The following is an 18,929-nucleotide window of genomic DNA, read 5'->3' as shown; positions in this document are numbered from 1 at the left end:
TACAGAGCTAGTGTAGGACAGGCTCCAAAGCTACAGAGAAACCTTGTCTCAAAAAAAAAAAAAAAAAAAAGAAAAAGAAGACTGATTTTCTCTCCTCTGCCTTTTGTTAATACACTCTAACCACCAAGTACCACAACAGACTAGGATAGACTGTAAAACACCATCAATGGAAGGCAATGACACCGGCATCTGAGAAGCCACCGTGTGATGCCAAGCCTACCATCCTTTCATTAGGAAAAGCCGTGTGAGGAATCTGCCTGTCTCCATCAACCAGATTTTTTATTTATTTATACTGCATTTATTCCAATGCAGCAGCGAAGGCAGGCTTCCTGGCCCTGTTCTGAAAGCACACGGGTACATGGGTTACAAGGCAATTCTCACACTAGGACTGGTGGCTCACACCTATAATCTAGCACTTTGGAGGCTCGGGCAGGAGGGCTGCTGCAAGTTCAAGGCTAGCCTGGGCTACAAGAGACCCTGGCTCAACAAAATAAAATGACAATTCCCCACGGATCTCCTGTGATGATCTGGTGGTTTGGGGTTGGGAGGAGGGATCTGCAGGTTGAAGCCTGGACCTCAAGTGTCACATATGGGAGGCAAATTCTCTACTCCCAGCCTTGGCAGACAGTGTCTGCAGAAGCGGCAGCCAGATATATTCGGGTAATAATCTCTCTGCAGGGCAAGACAGCAGGCGTACTGTAACCTTTTTACACAAAGGTGACCCTTAAGCTGGTCCTCCCTCAGTTGTGGTGGAGAGCTACTGTGAATGCCACACCCACCTGGCCTGCTTCTGCACTGGCTCCTCGGGACCACACCAGCAAAAGGAATGTGCATCAACGGTCTGCTTGGGAGCCACCTGCCTTGTTTGGTGGTTGGTTTTGTTTGTTTTGAGACAGGATCTCATCATATAGCCCTGGCTGGTCTGGAACTCATTATGTACACCAGCCTAGCCTCAAATTAAAGGCATGTACCCTACACCCAGCCTCACCTTGCTTTTCAGACAGGGCCTCTCATTGGGATCAGTTTAGGATGACTGGCCAATGAGCCCCAGAGATCCACCTGTCTCTTTTAATTCCAGAGCTGGGATTAAAAGCATGCACCACAATCCCTAGATTTTTACATGGATTGAATTCAGGTCCTCAGGATTGCACAGTCTCCCTAGTCATATATGTATTCATTTTATATTTTATTTTTATGTTTATGACTATAATGCACTACGTATATATGTGTACCACATATGTGTCTGGTCCCTGAGGATGCCAGAAGAGCGATTCAGATCCTGTGGAACTTGAGTTACAGACAGCTGTAGACAAATTTCTAAACAGTTTTATTAATAAGAAACACAGAGCCAAATACAGAGGTAATAGCCAAAGAGATCAGAGCAATAGCCATGACTAGCCTTAGCTTACCACCAGCAGTAGCTTCCATAGAGAGAGCTTCTTCCCATCTAACCCATGTTTTTACTACCTTCCTTGTTCTGCCTTCTCATTAGCTCTAGTCCCAGCCATATGACTTCCTCGTCAACGCCTGTCTATACAGACCTCCATGTCTCTATGGTTGGTACTGGGATTAAAGGCTTGTGTCACCACACTTGGCTGTGTCCTTGACCACACAGAGACTCTGCCTGCCATGTGATTGGATTAAGGGCGTGGGCTACCACCTCCAGACTTCTGTTTTATGGCTATTTGGTGGCTTTGAAAACACAGAGATCCAGAGGATCTCTGCCTTTGGAATGCTAGGATTAAAGGCGTGTGTGCCACCATTTTCTGGCCTCTATATCTAGTGGCTGTTCTGTTCTCTGACCCCAGATAGTTTATTAGGGTGCACAATATTTTGGGGAACACAATATCACCACAGGAGCTAGGAATCAAACCTGGGTCCTTTACGAAAGCAGACAGTGCTCTTCTTTTTTTTTTTTTTAAATAATTTATTTGTTTTTATGTGCATTTGTGTTTTGCCTGTGTGTATGTCTGTATGAGGGCATCAATCCCCTGGAACTGGAGTTATAGACAAGTGTGAGCTGCCATGTGGGTGCTGGGACTTGAACCCAGGACCTCTGGAAGAGCAACCTTAACCTCTGAGCCACCTTTCCAGCCCCACAGCCAGCGCTCTTAACTGCTGAGCATCTCTCCAGACTTGTATATGTAATTTTGTTTTTTGTTTTTGTTTTTGTTTTTTTGGTTTTTCGAGTCAGGGTTCCTCTGTGTACCTTTGCACCTTTCCTGGAACTTGCTTTGTAGACCAGGCTGGCCTCGAACTCACAGAGATCCACCTGTCTCTGCCTCCCGAGTGCTGGGATTAAAGGCGTGCGCCACCACCGCCCGGCCTGTCTATGTAATTTTTAAGGCAGCTTTTCTGTTTAAAATTAAGACTTAGCATTCAAAGGCTAGGTAAAGAAAACTGCAAGGAGGTCTTCATTTTGCTAAGGACCTACTTGTAAGGTGACATGGTTCCTTAACAACTGTTCTTGTGAAAGGCCTGCCTACTTCTGCCCTTCATAAACCCAACATCCCACGGTTCCACGGGGTTAAGCAAGAGGATATCTGCAAGCCTGGGCTGTGTATCTACTGCTAGGCATCAAGTCCAGGACCAGAGCAAGACCCAGTTCAGAAAAAAAGCCTCCTGGCAAGGACCCTCCTCCTAAGGTCCCTTGGGTCTGGTCTGCCTGGTCCTGTTCTCGCCCCAGAAGCTGCTCGGCTGGCCTCTGCCACACCCTTTCCTCACTCTCAACTTTTCCTTTTTTTCTTTTCAATATTTTTACTCTGTATTTCATCTATTTCTATTTTTTTATTAAGAAAATTTTTATTCATTTTACATACCAACCACAGATCCTCTCCTCTTCCCTCCTGTCTCCCCCAGCCTTCCCCCCAGCCTGCTCCCTATTGCCTGCTCCAGCAAGGTGAGGTCTCCTATGGGGAGTCAGCAGAGCCTGGGGCATTCAGCTGAGGCAGGTCCAAGCCCCTCCCCCTGCATGGAGGCTGTGTAAGGTGTCCCACCATAGATAGGTAATGGGCACCAAAACGCCAGCTCAGGCTCCAGGGATGGATCCTGATCTCCTAGTCTCCCTGTGCAGCCCTGGCTGGCCTAGAATTCACTGTGTAGACCAAACTGGCCTCTAACTCACAGACAGCCACCTGCCTCTGCCTCCTGATTGGTGGCTTTAAAGGCATGTGCCAGCATACCTGGTTTTCTGTTGTTGTTTTGAAAGGGTCCCTCCCCCCCCCCTTTTTTTTTTGTTTTTCGAGACAGGGTTTCTCTGCAGAGTTTTGGTGCCTGTCCTGGATCTCGTTCTGTAGCCCAGGCTGGCCTCGAACTCACAGAGATCCACCTGCCTCTGCCTCCCTGAGTGCTGGGATTAAAGACCTGCACCACCACTGCTCGGTGAAAGGGTCCCTTTTCTAAGGACGGCCTCCAAGTCCATGAACAGCCCAAACTGACCTTAAACTCCTAATTCTCCCGCCTCCACCCGCCAACTGCTGGGATTACAGGTGTCAATCACACCCAAAGAGTGAAGTGATAAGAATGGCACCCTGGGGGGCTGGAGAGATGGTTCAGTACTTAAGGGCACTCAATACTCTTCCAGAGAACCTGGGTTCAATTCCCAGCACCCACATGACAGCTTACAACTGTCTATAACTCCAGTTCCAGGGGACCTGACAGCCTCACACAGACATACATGCAGGCAAAACACAATGTACATAAAATAAAAATAAACAAATTATTAAAAAAAAAAAAAGAGCCGGGCGGTGGTGGCACACACCTTTAATCCCAGCACTCGGGAGACAAAGGCAGGCAGATCTCTGAGTTCGAGGCCAGCCTGGGCTACCAAGTGAGTTCCAGGAAAGTCACAAATCTACACAGAGAAACCCTGTCTCGAAAAACTAAAAACAAAACAAAACAAAACAAAACAAAAATAAAAACAAAAAACCAAGAATGGAACCCTGGGCTTTGTGTGTGCCAGGCAAGCGCTCTACCTATCCAACCACATCCCTCAGTCACTGTACTGCATTTAACTGTCATATCATCAGACTTATTAAATCTGGAGCTTGACCTACCTGCCCTAGTTAGGGTTCTGTTGCTGTGGTAAACATCAGGGCCAAAGCAACTTGGGGAGGAGAGGGTTAATTTCATCAGACAGCTTTGTTGTCCATCATCTAGGAAGTCAGGGCAGAAACTCAAGGAAGGAACCTGGAGGCAGGAACTAACGTAGAGGCTATGGAGGATCCACGCTTACTGGCTTCCTTTTGTGGCTTGCTCAGATTTTCTTACCATACCCAGAACCATCTGCCCAGAGGTGGCAGTGCCCACAGTGAGCTGGGCATTCCCATATCAATCATCCATCAAGAAAATGCACCACAAATGTGTCCACAGACCAAGCTGCTGGGGACATTTTCTCAATTGAGGTTTCCTCTTCCCAAGTGACTCAAGCTTATGTCAAGTAGACATAAAACTACCAGCAATGACCTATCACTCCCCAACACACACACACACACACACACACACAAGGTCAATCTGCGCCCGGAATGTGGTGAGCCTAGTGTAGCATGCAGAACACTCTGGCAACTCACTTTCCTTTTTCCTTCAGCCAGTCTGGATTCTTCTCTTCTTCCTTCAGGTCACAGAACTCAGGAAGGTCGGTGCTCATGGCTCTCCGAGCCTCAGCTTGTTTATGCAGCCACTACAATGAGAATGCAGTTTGGTGACGGACATCATCTACACTGGCTAATGCAGTCAACATGACAGTATCTGGCAATCACCTGGGCAAAGGGCCTCTGGCACGCCTGTGGGGCGTTATCCTGATTACATTATTGAATGTGAAGAGATTTATTTTAGCTGTGGGTGAAGCCATTCCTGGCCAGGGGTCCTTGACTGTGTATGTGGAACAGCATACATGTACTCACTCACTGATCAGCTGCTTCAAGCTTCTGCTGGCTTCCCCACCATGGTGGACTGTATGTACCTTTTACTGTGAGCTGACATAAACCCTTTCTCCCTTAAGTTGCTTATGTTAGAGTATTTTATCATGTCAAGAGGAAAAGAAGCCAGCCATGGAGACAGAGCAAGGTGGATCTCTGAGTTCAAGGCCAGCCTGCTTTACATAGTGAGCACATGTCACAGCACACACATGGAGAGCAGAGGACAGCGTGGCAGAGTCAGCTTTCCCCTTCTAAAAGGTCTTGTTTTTATTAACGATTTTAGATTTCTCAGCAGGCAAAAAACGTCATTTGGATCAACAGGCGGAAGAGTTTTCCAATTGCAAATACACGTTAAAGGCCTAACAACTGATGTGACCATGTCAGAGATGGGGAGGAAGGAAGGCCATGGAGTTTAGATAACACCATGAAAACCTTAGTCTCCTCAAAACAGAAAGCAATCACAGCCTGCCTCCATCACCGCCATTAGGAGACGGGATGAGGACCTCACCAAGAACCCCTGGGCAAGACCCTGGTCAAACAACTAAGACATGAATGTCCATTCCTTGAACCACCTAATTTTAGGTGCTTTGTTTACAATGGCCTGATCTGATAAACCCTCTATCCGATGGTGGTTTTAACTTTCAGTATTTATAGACTCTTAGACATTTTTAAGACTCATTTGCTAAATTAAATAGATAAATGTTTGTAGTCCAGAGCTCGAGAGATACTCAGTGGCTAAGGAAGGAATAACCATATTGCTGAGGACCCAAGTTCAGACTCCAGTGCCCACATCAGGTGGCTCACAACCACCTGGAACTCCAGCTGCAGGTGCTCTAAGGCCTCTCGTCTCCTCAAGCACTGCACTTGTGCACATACCCACACACAGGTACGCACACACACACAATTTTCTAACGTAAGAAGTCTTTTTTAAAGGTTTCTAGTCCAAATTGGGAATTCATGTGATTATTATTGTACCTTTGTTTTGTGTGTTTGTTTTTGTTATTTTTTTAAATAGATAGTCTTTGTTCATTCACTTTTTAAAAATTGTTTATTGTTTTTTTAATGATCTATTTATTTACTTCTACTTTATGTGCTTTGGTGTTCTGTCTGTAAGTATGTGTGACAATGTCAACTCTCCTGGAGCTGGAGTTACAAACAGTTGTGAGCTGTCACGTGAGTGCTGAAAACTGAACCTGGGTCCTCTAGAAGAGCAGACAGTGCTCTTAACCATTGAGCCAGCCAGCCTTCCTTCCTTCCTTCCTTCCTTCCTTCCTTTATTTATTTATTTTTGTTTGTTTTTTGGAGACAGTGTTTCTCTGTGTAATGATCCTGGCTGTCCTAGAATTCATTCTATACACTGGGCTGGACTTGAACTCACAGAGATTTATCTGCCTCTTGCTCTCAAGGGCTGGGATTAAAGGCGTGTACTGCTACCGCCCAGCTATTTATTTTTTAAACAAATTCTCTCTATGTAGCTCTGGCTAGCCTAGAACTTTCTCTGTAGAACAGGTCGACCTCAAATTCACAGAGATCCACTTGCCTCTGAACACAGGATTAAACATACCTGGCTCAGTCTTACACTGTAGCCCTGGTGGCATGTACCATGGGTTCGGTCACTTAAAACCACACAACATGTTAGTACAGGCTGAAGTGAGAGATTCATAAGTTCAATACCAACTTGGGTTAACAGGGAGTCTTAGGCCAGCCTGGGCTATATAGTGAGACACTGTCTCAAACAAACAAGCCAAACACTAAAACAAAACACAACACAAAACAAAAAAATCCAAAACCTAATTTCTTTTCTTTCTTCATTTTTTTGGAGACAGGGTCTCTCTACCTATCCCTGGTTGTCCTAGAACTCACTATGTGGACCAGCCTACAGTGAACTCACAGAGATCCCCCCCCCCCTGCATGCCACCACACCCGGCCCAGTGCTAACTTCAGTAGATGAAATAATGGAGGTGTTTCAGCCATGGTGATGCCAACTGAAGCGGTGCTGCCTGAGTGAGTTAGCTGAGCGTGCGTGCGTGCGTGCCTACCTCCTCCTCTTCTGCCACCTGGGATTCCCGAAGAGCAGTTGGGAACACTCGAGGGGTGAAGCTGATTTGAATACTGCCAGCAGAGCGGGGTGCGGGGATGCTGTCTTCCTTTAACTTCTCAGAAAATATGTTTTCCCAGTTCCTCCCTTCAAAAGCAATGGTAACGAATAAGCAATTTATTTCCCATTTCTAACTAACAAATTGACTTTTAGGATAACTATATACCAAAGCCAATTCTAAAATTAATAACAAATAAACAAATAACATAACAAATAAAAGCAAATAATAAAAACTCGTCGGTAAATGACAAAACACGGCAAAGACGGGGCCTGTGAGCTAAGACAGAGGGTAAAGCTCCTGCTGTACAAGCATAGCAACTGGACCTCACGGAAGTAGAAGGGTCTGGGGGGTGTTTGAGACCGGCACTCAGGGCAGAAGGCTCATCTCTGTGAGTTCAAGGCCAGACTGTTCTACATAGAGAGTTCCAGGCTACCCAGGGTTAGTGAAGCCATCAGAAAAAAAAAAAAAAAAAAAAAAAATGAGGCATAGAACCAACTCTTCCGAGTTGTCCTCTGACCCCCACATGAGCACTGTGGCACACCCCATCCCCACATGTCATACACACATAATAATTACAAAAATAAAAATAAACCAAAGATGTTTTCTGCAACAAGGAATAGAATACTCAGCATTAACATGGCAGTTGTTTATTCTTTAACTAATGACCCACTGATCTTCTGGGGTTCACGGTTGAACCTCTGTCTAGTTCACATCCACTCAGGAGGGGCACACCTCCTCCAATTCCCACCCCACAGCAGTGTCTCTACACACCTCCTGAGGAGGAAGTGAGAAAGTGCCCACACTGCTAACAAGAGGCAGACGTTCTCATAAGGTGCTCGGCAGGTGACAGCCAAGTCTCAGTGAGAGGAGGGGCTAAGCCATGTGCTGGGATGTCATCCACAGACACAGGGAAAGACAGCTGTGACTTAGAAACACTGAACACCGACGGAGGACACATAGACACAGGGAAACACTGAACCGGTGGGAAAATGATTTCAAGAAAAAAGACTCCGACTAATATACGTGAGAGAAAATGAGCACATATGAGTAAGAAAAGGAGGGGCTGGAGAGATGGCTCAGTGGTTAAGAGCACTGGCTGCTCTTCCAAAGGTCCTGGGTTCAATTCCCAGCACCAGCATAGCAGCTCACAACTGTCTGTAACTCCAATTCCAGGGGGTCCAACATCTTCATTCAGGCAAAACACCAATATACATAAATTAAAAACACATAAATCATTTTGTTAAACAGAGAAACCCTGTCTTGAGAACCAAAAAAAAAAAAAAAAGACAGAAAGAAAAGACAGGGACAGTTTTAGCTATGTAGGGCATTCAGGACAGCTTAGACTACATAAAATACTGTCTCAATTTTTTTTTTTTAAAAAAGTGAGTGCGCTTTAGATTTAGCTCAAGGTCTACAAGCCTGCCTAGAAAAGCACAAGGCCTTAGACTTGGTCCCCACAGTGAGGAGAAAAATAGGCAGCAAGTCTGAGGCTAGCCTGGGCTACAGGAGCGCCTGCCTCCAAACAAATGAAAGCGAGGGTAAATGAGTGGTCTGTCCTTGTCCTCTGACCCCACCACTCCACCCGCTGTGTGGACCCTCCGCTGACCCTGCCTTCCGCCTAACAGGTTCCGGGGTCTTTGGTGTTTCTTGTTTTCAGCGTCTCTCTAAACTAGCTATTTACGGAATGTACAAAATGACTACCATGCGGCCAGAGGCCAGAGAGCCAGGCATGGTGGTGAGTGCCTGTAGTCCAAACATTGTGGCTGAGGCCAGAGTATCACACATTCCAGGATGCCCAGGTCTGAACAGCAAAACCCCTCAGAAGAGGTCCTTCATCTTACATCTTCGTAGTATATGGCTTATTCTCAGTATACCAGAGCCTGGCCTATGCCTGAGAAAAGATTAAAGAAGAGAGAGAGAGAGAAAGAAAGAGGAGGCACCATACCTCTTTCCGGGAGGCGGGCGGGCGGGGCCTTCCTGGGCAAACTCGGGGGCTTCAGTGCTCCCCTCTCTTCAGCTTGCTTTCCCGGATGGCATGTCTCTTTCCTTGGGATTCTGGCTGGCTCTTCAGCTTGTCTTTGAGATTCCTTCCAAGCTTCCAGTTCTCTGGTTGCCTTTTTCCGTTCCTTTTCTTTCATCTCTTCTATTTTTTTCCTCTCCTCTTCTTCAATCTGTAAAAATCGTAATTAGCAAGTCCTTTCCAACATGTGGAAAGCACAGCCGTGCACGTGTGATGAGTGTGCGCAGTGTGTGCTGTGTTCATGGGAGGGTCTGCACCGTGGGATAAGAGCCACGTGCCACCACAACAGGGTTTAGTTCGCACTGAAACAGTAGTGTGGCCTCTGCATGCCTGGGTGACTGGCACTCTCTCCTGGTAAACTGAAGGACAGCAAATGGGCAGTCCCCATGGCCCCCCTACCCTCACCCCCCAAGAGTGTGCACACAGGAGCATGTCCTGGTGACCTGTGAAATGGTGGGGCAGCTCACAGGTCAGTGGCCAAGAAGCCGGTGTCTTAGCTCAGTAGCTGAGCATTTGCTAGCACTTGGAACAACCTGGCTTTGATTCCCCAGCACCGAAATAAAAGGCGAGTGACCAGGTGAGTTATCCTGGCTGAGATGGTTTGAGCCCTTCCTCCTCCTCCTCCTCCTCCTCCTCCTTCTTTTTTTTGAAATAGTTTTAAGAAGCCAAGATTGGCATCAAAATCAAGATCGGCCTCAAAATCAAGACTCTCTTGCCTCAGCCTACAGAGGGCGGGGATTATGCTACCAGAACTGGTTGTTCCCCTTCCTTCCTTCCTTCCTTCCTTCCTTCCTTCCCTCCCTCCCTCCCTCCCTCCCTCCCTCCCTCCCTCCCCTCCCCTCCCCTCCCCTCCTCTTTCTTTCTTTCTTTCTTTCTTTCTTTCTTTTCTTTCCTTCCTCCCTCCCTCCCTCCCTCCCTCTCTCCCTTCCTCCCTCCCTCCCTCCCTTCCTTCCTTCCTTCCTCTCTCTGTCTCTCTTTCTCTCTCTCTCTCTCTCTTTTTGGACAGGGTATTACTACATAGATCTGACATGTAGACCACGCTGGTTTTGAACTCAGATCCCCCTGCCTCTGCCTCCTGAGTGCTGAGATTAAAGGCCTGTGCCATCATGCTGGCCTTTTCACTTCAATTGTGTGTGTGTGAGCTCGCATGCACGCACGCACGCATGCATGCACGCACGCACGCGCACATGCGTGCTCCTGAATGTGGGCACGGGCACAGGCATGCTAAGGTGCACGTGAAAATCAGAGGACAGCTTGCAGAGTCGATTTCCTCCTTCCACTTTGTGTGTCCTGGGAATTGAACTCAGGCCATTAGGCTTGGCAGAAAACACCTTTAACTGCTGAGCCCTGAGTTAGGTTTTGAGAAAGTCGGTTGTCAAGCCTGAGGAGCCCCGGATCTCTCTCTGGCTTCTGTCTTGCTATGTGAGCTGTCTTTGACAAGCAGATGGGCTGCCTCATCCTGGACTCCCAGCCTCCAAAGCTGTAAGCTAAGTAACACCTTTTCTTTAGAAAGTTGCCCAGCTTCACACAGTTTTCTTGTTTCATCATGGCTGAGGACTGAATCCCTGCCTCCAGCATGCTAAGTGGGTGCTCTACCACTGAGCTACTCCCTAGAAATGTTGTCATAGTAACGAAAAACAGACCAGTGCATCTGCCTAAGGCTTACACACTAGTCACCAAAGACAGTAATCACTGCATGCTGACAGCGCAGAGAACTCACAACGGGAGGAACCAGGCCATCTGCACATGACAGAAAGGAAACCCTGAGTTTAGATGCCTCACAAAAGGGCATAATGATGTCAGAGAAGGTGCCACAATCTAAAAGACAACAATTTGCTCCATTTAATAACAAGTATGTGTTGTGGAATATTTGTGTACACTGTAAAGATGTGTCGGGTTGGAGATTTAGCTCCGTGGTAGAGAGCTTGCCTAGCAAGCACAAGGCCCTGGGTTCAGTCCTCAGCTCTGGCAAAAAAAAAAAAAAAAAAAAAAAAAAAAAATGTCTCTGCCTAAGGCACCTTCTGATTGGTTTAATAAAGAGCTGAATGGCCAATTGCTAGGCAGGAGAGAATAGGTGGGATTTCTGGGGAGAGAGAGGAAGAGGAGGAGGAATCTAGGCACGAAGATCTCACCAGAGACTCTGCAGATGTTGGATATAACAGAACAGAGGTAACTGAGCCATGCAGCAGAATGTAGATTAACAGACAGGTTAATTTAGGTTACAAGAGCTAGTGGGAAAAAGCCCAGGCTAAGGCCAAGCTGCCATGACTAATAATAAGCCTCCATGCTGTTATTTGTGAGCTGATGGAAAGTTCAACTGCAAGCATGCCTTCACTTTTCCCTGCAAACACAGCTCAGAGAAGAGGTGTTTAAGGGGTGGGCTATCCTCACCCCACAGTCCCCAGCTGTCTCCTCGGCCTTCCCACCACATCTCCCAGTCACAACACCCTCCATGATGTTCTTCATGGAACAGTGCTTATTTGTACAACCCTTAATCATTTCCAGATGCCAAAATGAGAATTAAAAAAATGAGAATTAAAGAGAGCAAAGTATTTGGAAACTGGGCAGAATTGCTTAAACAGAGGCAGAAGACTAGCATTTGTCTAGAATCAGAAGTTGGGGAGAAGAGGTCTATGTGACCTGATACTCACTCTATGTAGACCAGGCTGGCCTTGAACCCACAGAGATCCTCCTGGCTCTGCCTCCTGAGTGCTGGGATTAAAGAGGTGTGCCCCCTCGGTCAGCTTCTTTTTTTTATTTTATTTTTTTTAAGGTTTCTTTATTATGTATAGTGTTCTGTCTGCATGTACACCTGCAGACCAGAAGAGGGCACCAGATCTCATTACAGATGGTTGTGAGCCACCATGTGGTTGCTGGGAATTGAACTCAGGACCTCTGGAAGAGCAGTCAGTGCTCTTAACCACTGAGCCATCTCTCCAGCCCTCGGTCAGCCTCTTAAGCTTCCCACTCATAACTCCTTGCCATCTGTGGGTTCCAGGAATCAAGCTCCTGTGGTCAGGCTTGGTAGCATGTGCCTTTCTTTATCTTCTGAGTTATTTCACAGGCCCTGCTGTTGCCAAGTTTTTTCCATCCTCCACATTTAAGTGAGTAATTCCATATGGGTCTTAATCCACAGTTTAAGAAGGGGAAGGAATAAAAGAATCAGTGGCCTACATAACAAAATAAGCCCTACGACCAAACACCAAGGAAGGACTGAGATTGCAACTATGGGGGGGGGGGCCCACAGAGACCGAGGGTTCAACCCAGGGCTGCAAGCATGCTAGCCAAGGCCTCTACCACTGAACTATACACCCTTCCTTCCTTCCTTCCTTCCTTCCTTCCTTCCTTCCTTCCTTTTCCTTCTTTCCTTCCTTCCTTTCTTCTGTCTGTCTGTCTGTCTGTCTGTCTTTTTTGTTTTGTTTTTCAAGACTGGGTTTCTCTGTGTAGCCCTGGTTGTCCTGGATCTCCCTCTGTAGACCAGGCTCACCTCGAACTCAGACATCTGCCTGCCTCTGCCTCCTGAGTGCTGGGATTAAAGGTGTGCACCACCACAGCTGTTGTCCCCGGCTTGAACTTCTGATGCTCCTGGTTAACCATCCTGAGTAGCTGGGTGGCCTGCACCCCCACACCTGGCTGAACGTCTCATCTTTTCCCAGCTCACTGTCCTCTCCTTCAGCAGGCCCCGGAGGTTTGCAGCTTACCTTCATCATCACACCTAGCGCGTATCTCTGGTCCTCCCGCTTGGCAGCAGATTTTGCTTCTGTGGCCTCTTTAGCTTTCTCCTGTGCTTGCAGAATAGATTTTTCTCTTATTCTCTGCATCATCTCTTTGTCAACTGCAACACAGGGAAAAGTAATAAATCAGGGTTATGATTAATTTGTTTTATTGAGGTGAAAAGCACTCATCATACTGACCCAGGATAAGATTCCTTTAGATCCAATTTCATAAGAAGTGGAAAAATGTTATGGAGACAGAATCTTTGATCCAGCCCAGGGTGGCTTTACAATTGTGATCTTCTGATAGGTCAACCTTTTAGGAGCGGAGAGTGTAGCCGGGTAGTGCTGGTGCACACCTTTAATCCCAGCACTAGGGAGGCAGGGGCATGTGGATCTCTGTGAGGAGAGACTGGTCTACAGAGTGAGTTCCAGAACAGTCAAGGCTACCCAGTGAAACCCTGTCTCTAAAAAATAAAACAGCAAACAAAAAAGAGCCAAGAGGGCAAGCATGCACCACCCAGGGGCACCATAATGCCCAGAGTAAAAGCTTTTTTTTTTTTTTTGGAGTCAAGATTTCAGGTAGTCTGGCTTCCCCAGCGCTTGGATTTCGGAACAGACTGAGCTCTTGTGAAAGACACCTCGCTCAAGCGAACAACTTTCACTAAAAAACTTACCACTTGGCAGAGAGAGGGTCTCCCACATAACCGGTTCCTTTTTATACAATGTAAAGAGAATCATGTCATTCCCAATCTTGGCTCTGCTGCTCCCATCGTCTATGGGAGCGTAAAGAAACACCTCAAATAAAAATGGAGGAAAGTTAACCTGTTCAGAAGAGAGGAAGCAGGCATTAAGTTAGTTACACAAATTAAAGACACTGCCATTGAAAAACAAGTCTGGGCTGGAGAGATGGGTCGGTGGTTAAAAGCACTTGTTCTTAAGAGGACCTGGGTTCTGTTCCCAGCACCCACACAGAGACTAACATCCATCTGTAACTCTAGTTCCAGGAGGTCTGACATCCTCTTCTGAGCATCAGACAAGCATATGGTACACACACACACACACACAAACACACACACACACACACACACACACACACACACACACACACAGGCAAAACAGGCATAGACATAAAATAAAATAAATAAAAATTTACAATTATGGGTTGGAGAGATGGCTCAGAGGTTAAGAACACTGGCTGTTCTTTCAGAGGTCCTGAGTTCAATTCTCAGCACCCACATGGTGGCTCACAACCATCTAGTGCCCTCTTCTGGCCTGCAGGCATATACCCAGAACACTGTACATGTAATAAATAAAATCTTAAAAAACAAAACAAAACAAACCTTTAAAAAATGTACAATTATTTATTCCAGAAAAAAAAATGTTATAGTGGAAATATAGTTCCCAGCATGGTGTTGAATCTGGGCACTCACGGGTAGAGGCAGGAAGCTCAAACTTTTTGGGTCATCCTCAGCTACAAAATGAGTTTGAGACCAGTGTGGACTACATCAGACCCTATGTGTTTGGGGATGTGGTTTTCTGAAAACCCCACTGCATTTATTCCCGGTAGCATAAGTTAGCAAAGTGTATGTGGGTATGTGAGGAAGCAATGGATGGAAGCAATCTCTGACCTGAATGTGTCTGTAGATGACGCCACACTCCGAGGTTTGTCTTTATTGTTGCTTTCGTGACGTTTCCTGTGCACGGATGTGGGTGTATGAGTACCACTGCATGCACAGGGAAGTCAGAGAAGTGTGAGAAGTTGGTTCTCTCCCTCCTGGGTTGGTGGGACCAACACATGGACCCATCTCACCAGCCCTAGATTTGTTATTTATTTGCAAATATTGGTGGGTTTTTTGTTTGTTTGTTTGTTTGTTTTTTTTAGAAAGGGTTTCTCTGTGTAGCCTTGGCTAGAACTCACTCAATAAACCAGGCTGGCCTCAAACTCACAGAGATCCACCTGCCTTTGCCTCCCGAGTGCTGGGATTAAAGGTGTGTGCCACCACCGCCAAGCCTAGAATTTTTTTTTTTTAAAGCTGAGGACCGAACCCAGGGCCTTGCACTTGCTAGGCAAGTGCTCTACCACTGAGCTAAATCCCCAACCCCAGATTTGTTGTTTTAAAAGAGGACTTTAAATTGAGGTCTAGCTAGCCAGGGAAGGTGAAGCATCCCACTAATCCCAGCACTTGGAAGTATGAGACAAGAGGGTTGCCTAAAACTTGTGGTCAGTGAGGCCTACAGAGTAAGACACACCTCCTCCCATAAGCCATTGGGGCTGGAGAGATGGCTCAGTGGCCAAGAGCATATGCTGCTCTTGCATAGGGCTGGGGTTTGGTTCCCAGCACCCAAATCATGGTTTATAACCATCTGTAACTCCTATTCCAAGAGATCTGACGCCCTCTTCTGGCCTTCGCAGGCACTGCACACACCTGGTGCACACACATAGGTATAAACATTCATACACATTACACACACACACACACACACACACACACACACACACACACTACACATAATAGCTGGAAATGTAGCTCAGTGGTGTAGCATACACAGGAGGCTGGGTTTGATCCTTAGCATTAATAATAATAATAATAATAATAATAATAATAACAATAACAATAATAATAATAATAATAGTGAAAAACGTAAATTAAGAATAAAACAGCCAGGCGGTGGGGACACACGCCTTTAATCCCAGCACTCGAGAGCCACAGACATGGCGATCTCTGTGAGTTCGAGGCCAGCCTGGTCTACAGAGCGAGTTCAAGGGCAGGTTCCAAAGCTACAGAGAGAAAAAAAAATTAATAAAACATGGAAAAGTAAACACCAGGGACACCGCGCAGAACTTCGTCCAGGCGCCCCGCCCCGCCCACCTTCAGGTAACTTTCCCCGCAGAACACGTCGGCGTCGCGCACGCTCACGCCGCGCAGAGGCAGCGACAGGAAGACCGCGGCCGGCGTCTGCTGCCAGGAGAACTCGCTCACCTGCACCGGCATGGCGGGACCGGGGACGCGGGAGCCACCTTCCGTCGCTAAGAAGCCGGCTCGGTTGCTAGGAAAGCAGGGCTCGCGGAGCTGCCATCACTTCCGGCCCTTCGGGCGCTTTCCGGTTCAGGGGTCCCGCTGGGAAGCCTCGTGCGCTCACGGTCATTCTTGGGTGTGCAGCGTCTGGGTCCCGGCTGCCCCTTGGCCTGAGCGAATGAGGAAGAAGTAGTTGGGGGTCGGGAGGATGCGCTGCTCTTCGGCGGGTCCGAGTTCGGTTCCCAAGCACCTGTGTTGGGCTGCTCACTAACAAGCGCCTTGAGCTCCAGTCGGATACCCTCTTCTGGCTTCTGAGGGCACTGCGCTCACACGCAAACACAGATTAATGAAATAAAAAGAATTTCAAAGTGAGTTTTTGTTAAAGGAAAGGAGAAGCTGTGATGTGGCACCCTGGGAGAGGCTGGGCTTGCTTTAGGATTCCTGGCTCTGGAAAGAAAAAAGCTTGGGGCGTTAGAATGCAGAGGGATATGGATCAACGGAGCTGGAATGTGTGCATTGTGACACCCAGGACGTTTGGTTTGCTCTCAACATTTGCTGGACATTAGCAGGGTGGTGGCCTGTAATCTTAGCACTTGGGGAGGCTGGGGCTGGAGACTTCAGGTGACGACTACCCCGATAAACACAAACTCTTGTCTCAAAACATAAAGCAAGGTGATGATGTTTCTGTTTAGAAGCTGTTGCCCTCGCACATCCTGGGAGCTCTGGTGTGCACACTTGTATCCTCCAAACCTGGGAAGGGACCTAGAGTTCAAAATTTGAGTCACGAATAACAGCTATAACTCCATAGCAGGATCTATCGTAAACCGATACATTTTTCCAATAGCTTAAGTACACACTGAACTTCAGTTGCCAAGAAACTTGAAGGTTATGTAGTGATTAAGGAACCTGAGCTCCAGGCACTTAATCCCATTGTCACATACGTTATTGACAGAGCAATGACTGAGATCCTTAATTCACTTCAAATGCTCAACACTACTTCCTTAGACCCAGTTTCTACATTACTGGAGTATAATTTAAGTACCAGAAAAGTTACTTGCCCATAGGAAGCTGGATTTTAAACGTAAAACTATCAAAAGCTTTTGGAGAGCATTTACACAAACTTTTAAATTCCAATGTAATTCCTCTCGCAAAAAGTTTAGTATCAATAGAGTTGGGTTACTGTGTTTCCCCCACTGCTGATCCTGACAGATTTCGTCAGCGGTTCATGATCTCAAACTTCTGGTCCTTTGGAAGAACAGGGGCCATCTTAACATTCTCTTGTCCCTCTGAGCTGAGAAACCTACAAATCCTGTAGCTTGTTCCATCTTTATCGGGTTTTCGCCATTCCCCAGTTTATTCTATTCTTGTTTTTATCAGGTTGTTATCTTAAGTTCCTCTGTCTCTTCCAGCCTCTGCAGGCACCGTGTTCACACACACACACACACACACACACACACACACACACACTTAAAAAATGAAAAGTCAGGTGTGGTGCCTCACACTTGTCATTGCAGCACTTGGGAAGCAGAAGTAGATAGATCTCTGAGCTCCAGGCCGACATGGTCGACAGAGTGAGTTCCAGGACAGCCAGGGTGACTCAGAGAAATCCTGTCTCAAAAAAAAAAAAAAAAACCCCAAATAAATAAACAATAATAAAAGGAATTGTTGGGCTGAGGGTGTAGCTTTCTTAGCAGATGCTTGCTCAGCATACACAAAGCACAGGATTCCCTCCCCAGCACCACCTCCACCAAGTGCAGCTTCATTTGCCCGTCATCCTAGAACTTGAGAGATGGAAGCAGGAAGATCAGAAATTCAAGGTCATCTACTACATACTGAGTTTGAGGCCAGCCTGGGCTACGTAAGACCCTGTCTCAAATAAAATAATATAAAGCAACTGATCTTAATCAAAAAGCATAATATTGTTAATTTGCTTTGTTTTGTCTTTTTGAGACAGGGTTTCTGAGTAGCTTTGCGCCTTTCCTGGAGCTCACTCCGTAGACCAGGCTGGCCTCGAACTCACAGAGATCCGCCTGGCTCTGCCTCCTGAGTGCTGGGATTAAAGGTGTGCGCCACCACTGCCCAGCTGTTAAATTTTTTTATCCAAGATATTTTTTCAAAAGTTTCAACCTTGGCCCACTAGACATCTTTAGTTGAACAAATTTAGTTCAGTTTATTGACTACAAGAAGAATAAAAGTATGTTGGAATTTGGGGACAGTCTAAGAGAAAGAAGATTCCAAGTAGGTTCAGTGCTTTCAAAAATCTAAAGTAATCCCTACTGACCATCCTATGTCATGCTAAGGGATTCCTTAGCATGTTGAATATTTTAAACTTGAAGGAACTTTTTTTTTTTTAAATATGTTTTTAGTTTTTCTAGACAGGGTTTCTCTGTGTAGCCCTGGCTGTCATGGAACTCTCATTGTAGACCAGGCTGGCCTCGAACTCAGACATTCACCTGCCTCTGCCTCCTAAGTGCTGGAATTAAAGGCCTGCATCACAACACCCCCCAGCCTGGCTTAAGCTGAAGGAATTTAAGGAAGACTCCCTAACGCTCTATAACCCAGTCTTCTCTGAGGCAGATGATAAGATCCTTATGTGAAAAAATGTCCTCGCTAAGGGCTGGAGAGATGCTCCCAAGACAGGAGCCCTTGCTGCCCTACAGAGGACCCAGGCTCAATTCCCAGCACCCACATGGCAGCTCATGACTGTGTGTAACTGCAGTTCCAGGAGATCTGATGCCCTCTTTTGGCCTCTAAGGGCAACGCATGCCAATGCATAGACATACCCCAGGCAAAACACACACACATAAAATAAATCTAAAAATTTAAACCTGGAAAGCATCCAAATGTTTCTCAAGTATATATACACAACAGGATATTACATAGCAATAAAAACAAGTAAATTGTCACTATACACTAAATGGATGATTGAAAAAAGAAAGTCAAGCCGGGCAGTGGTGGTGCATACCTTTAATCCCAGCACTTGGGAGGCAGAGCCAGATGGATCTCTGTGAGTTTGAGGCCAGCCTGGTCTACAGAGTGAGATCTAGGACAGGCTCCAAAACTACACAGAGAAACCCTGTCTCAAAAGACCAAAAAAAAGTCAAAAAGGTTTTTAAGGGTCTAGGTAAAGGAGCTTGCTGCCAAGCCTGACAACCTGAGTT

The 18,929-nt window shown here is 46.5% G+C and overlaps 1 protein-coding gene across 2 annotated transcripts in view; it reads right to left on the bottom strand.

Moving 5' to 3' along the window:
* Dnaaf4 (dynein axonemal assembly factor 4) overlaps positions 1 to 18,929 on the bottom strand; it is a 49,706-nt gene that overhangs the window by 6,545 nt on the left and 24,232 nt on the right. Inside the window, exons 2-7 of one of the 2 annotated variants that reach the window (XM_036192256.1) lie at positions 15,622 to 15,938; positions 13,426 to 13,573; positions 12,737 to 12,870; positions 8,961 to 9,186; positions 6,956 to 7,101; positions 4,569 to 4,678 (exon numbers count right to left, since the gene is read on the bottom strand). In XM_036192256.1, coding sequence (XP_036048149.1) covers positions 4,569 to 4,678; positions 6,956 to 7,101; positions 8,961 to 9,186; positions 12,737 to 12,870; positions 13,426 to 13,573; positions 15,622 to 15,744 — 887 coding nt within the window. In that variant the 5' untranslated portion in view covers positions 15,745 to 15,938. The remainder of the gene's footprint in view (positions 1 to 4,568; positions 4,679 to 6,955; positions 7,102 to 8,960; positions 9,187 to 12,736; positions 12,871 to 13,425; positions 13,574 to 15,621; positions 15,939 to 18,929) is intronic. The other variant, XM_036192257.1, reaches the window with a different exon arrangement.

Source organism: Onychomys torridus, chromosome 7, assembly GCF_903995425.1.
Source record: "Onychomys torridus chromosome 7, mOncTor1.1, whole genome shotgun sequence".
In the NCBI taxonomy this organism is placed as follows: Eukaryota; Metazoa; Chordata; class Mammalia; order Rodentia; family Cricetidae; genus Onychomys; species Onychomys torridus.
This window is presented reverse-complemented; position numbering and strand designations above follow the sequence as displayed.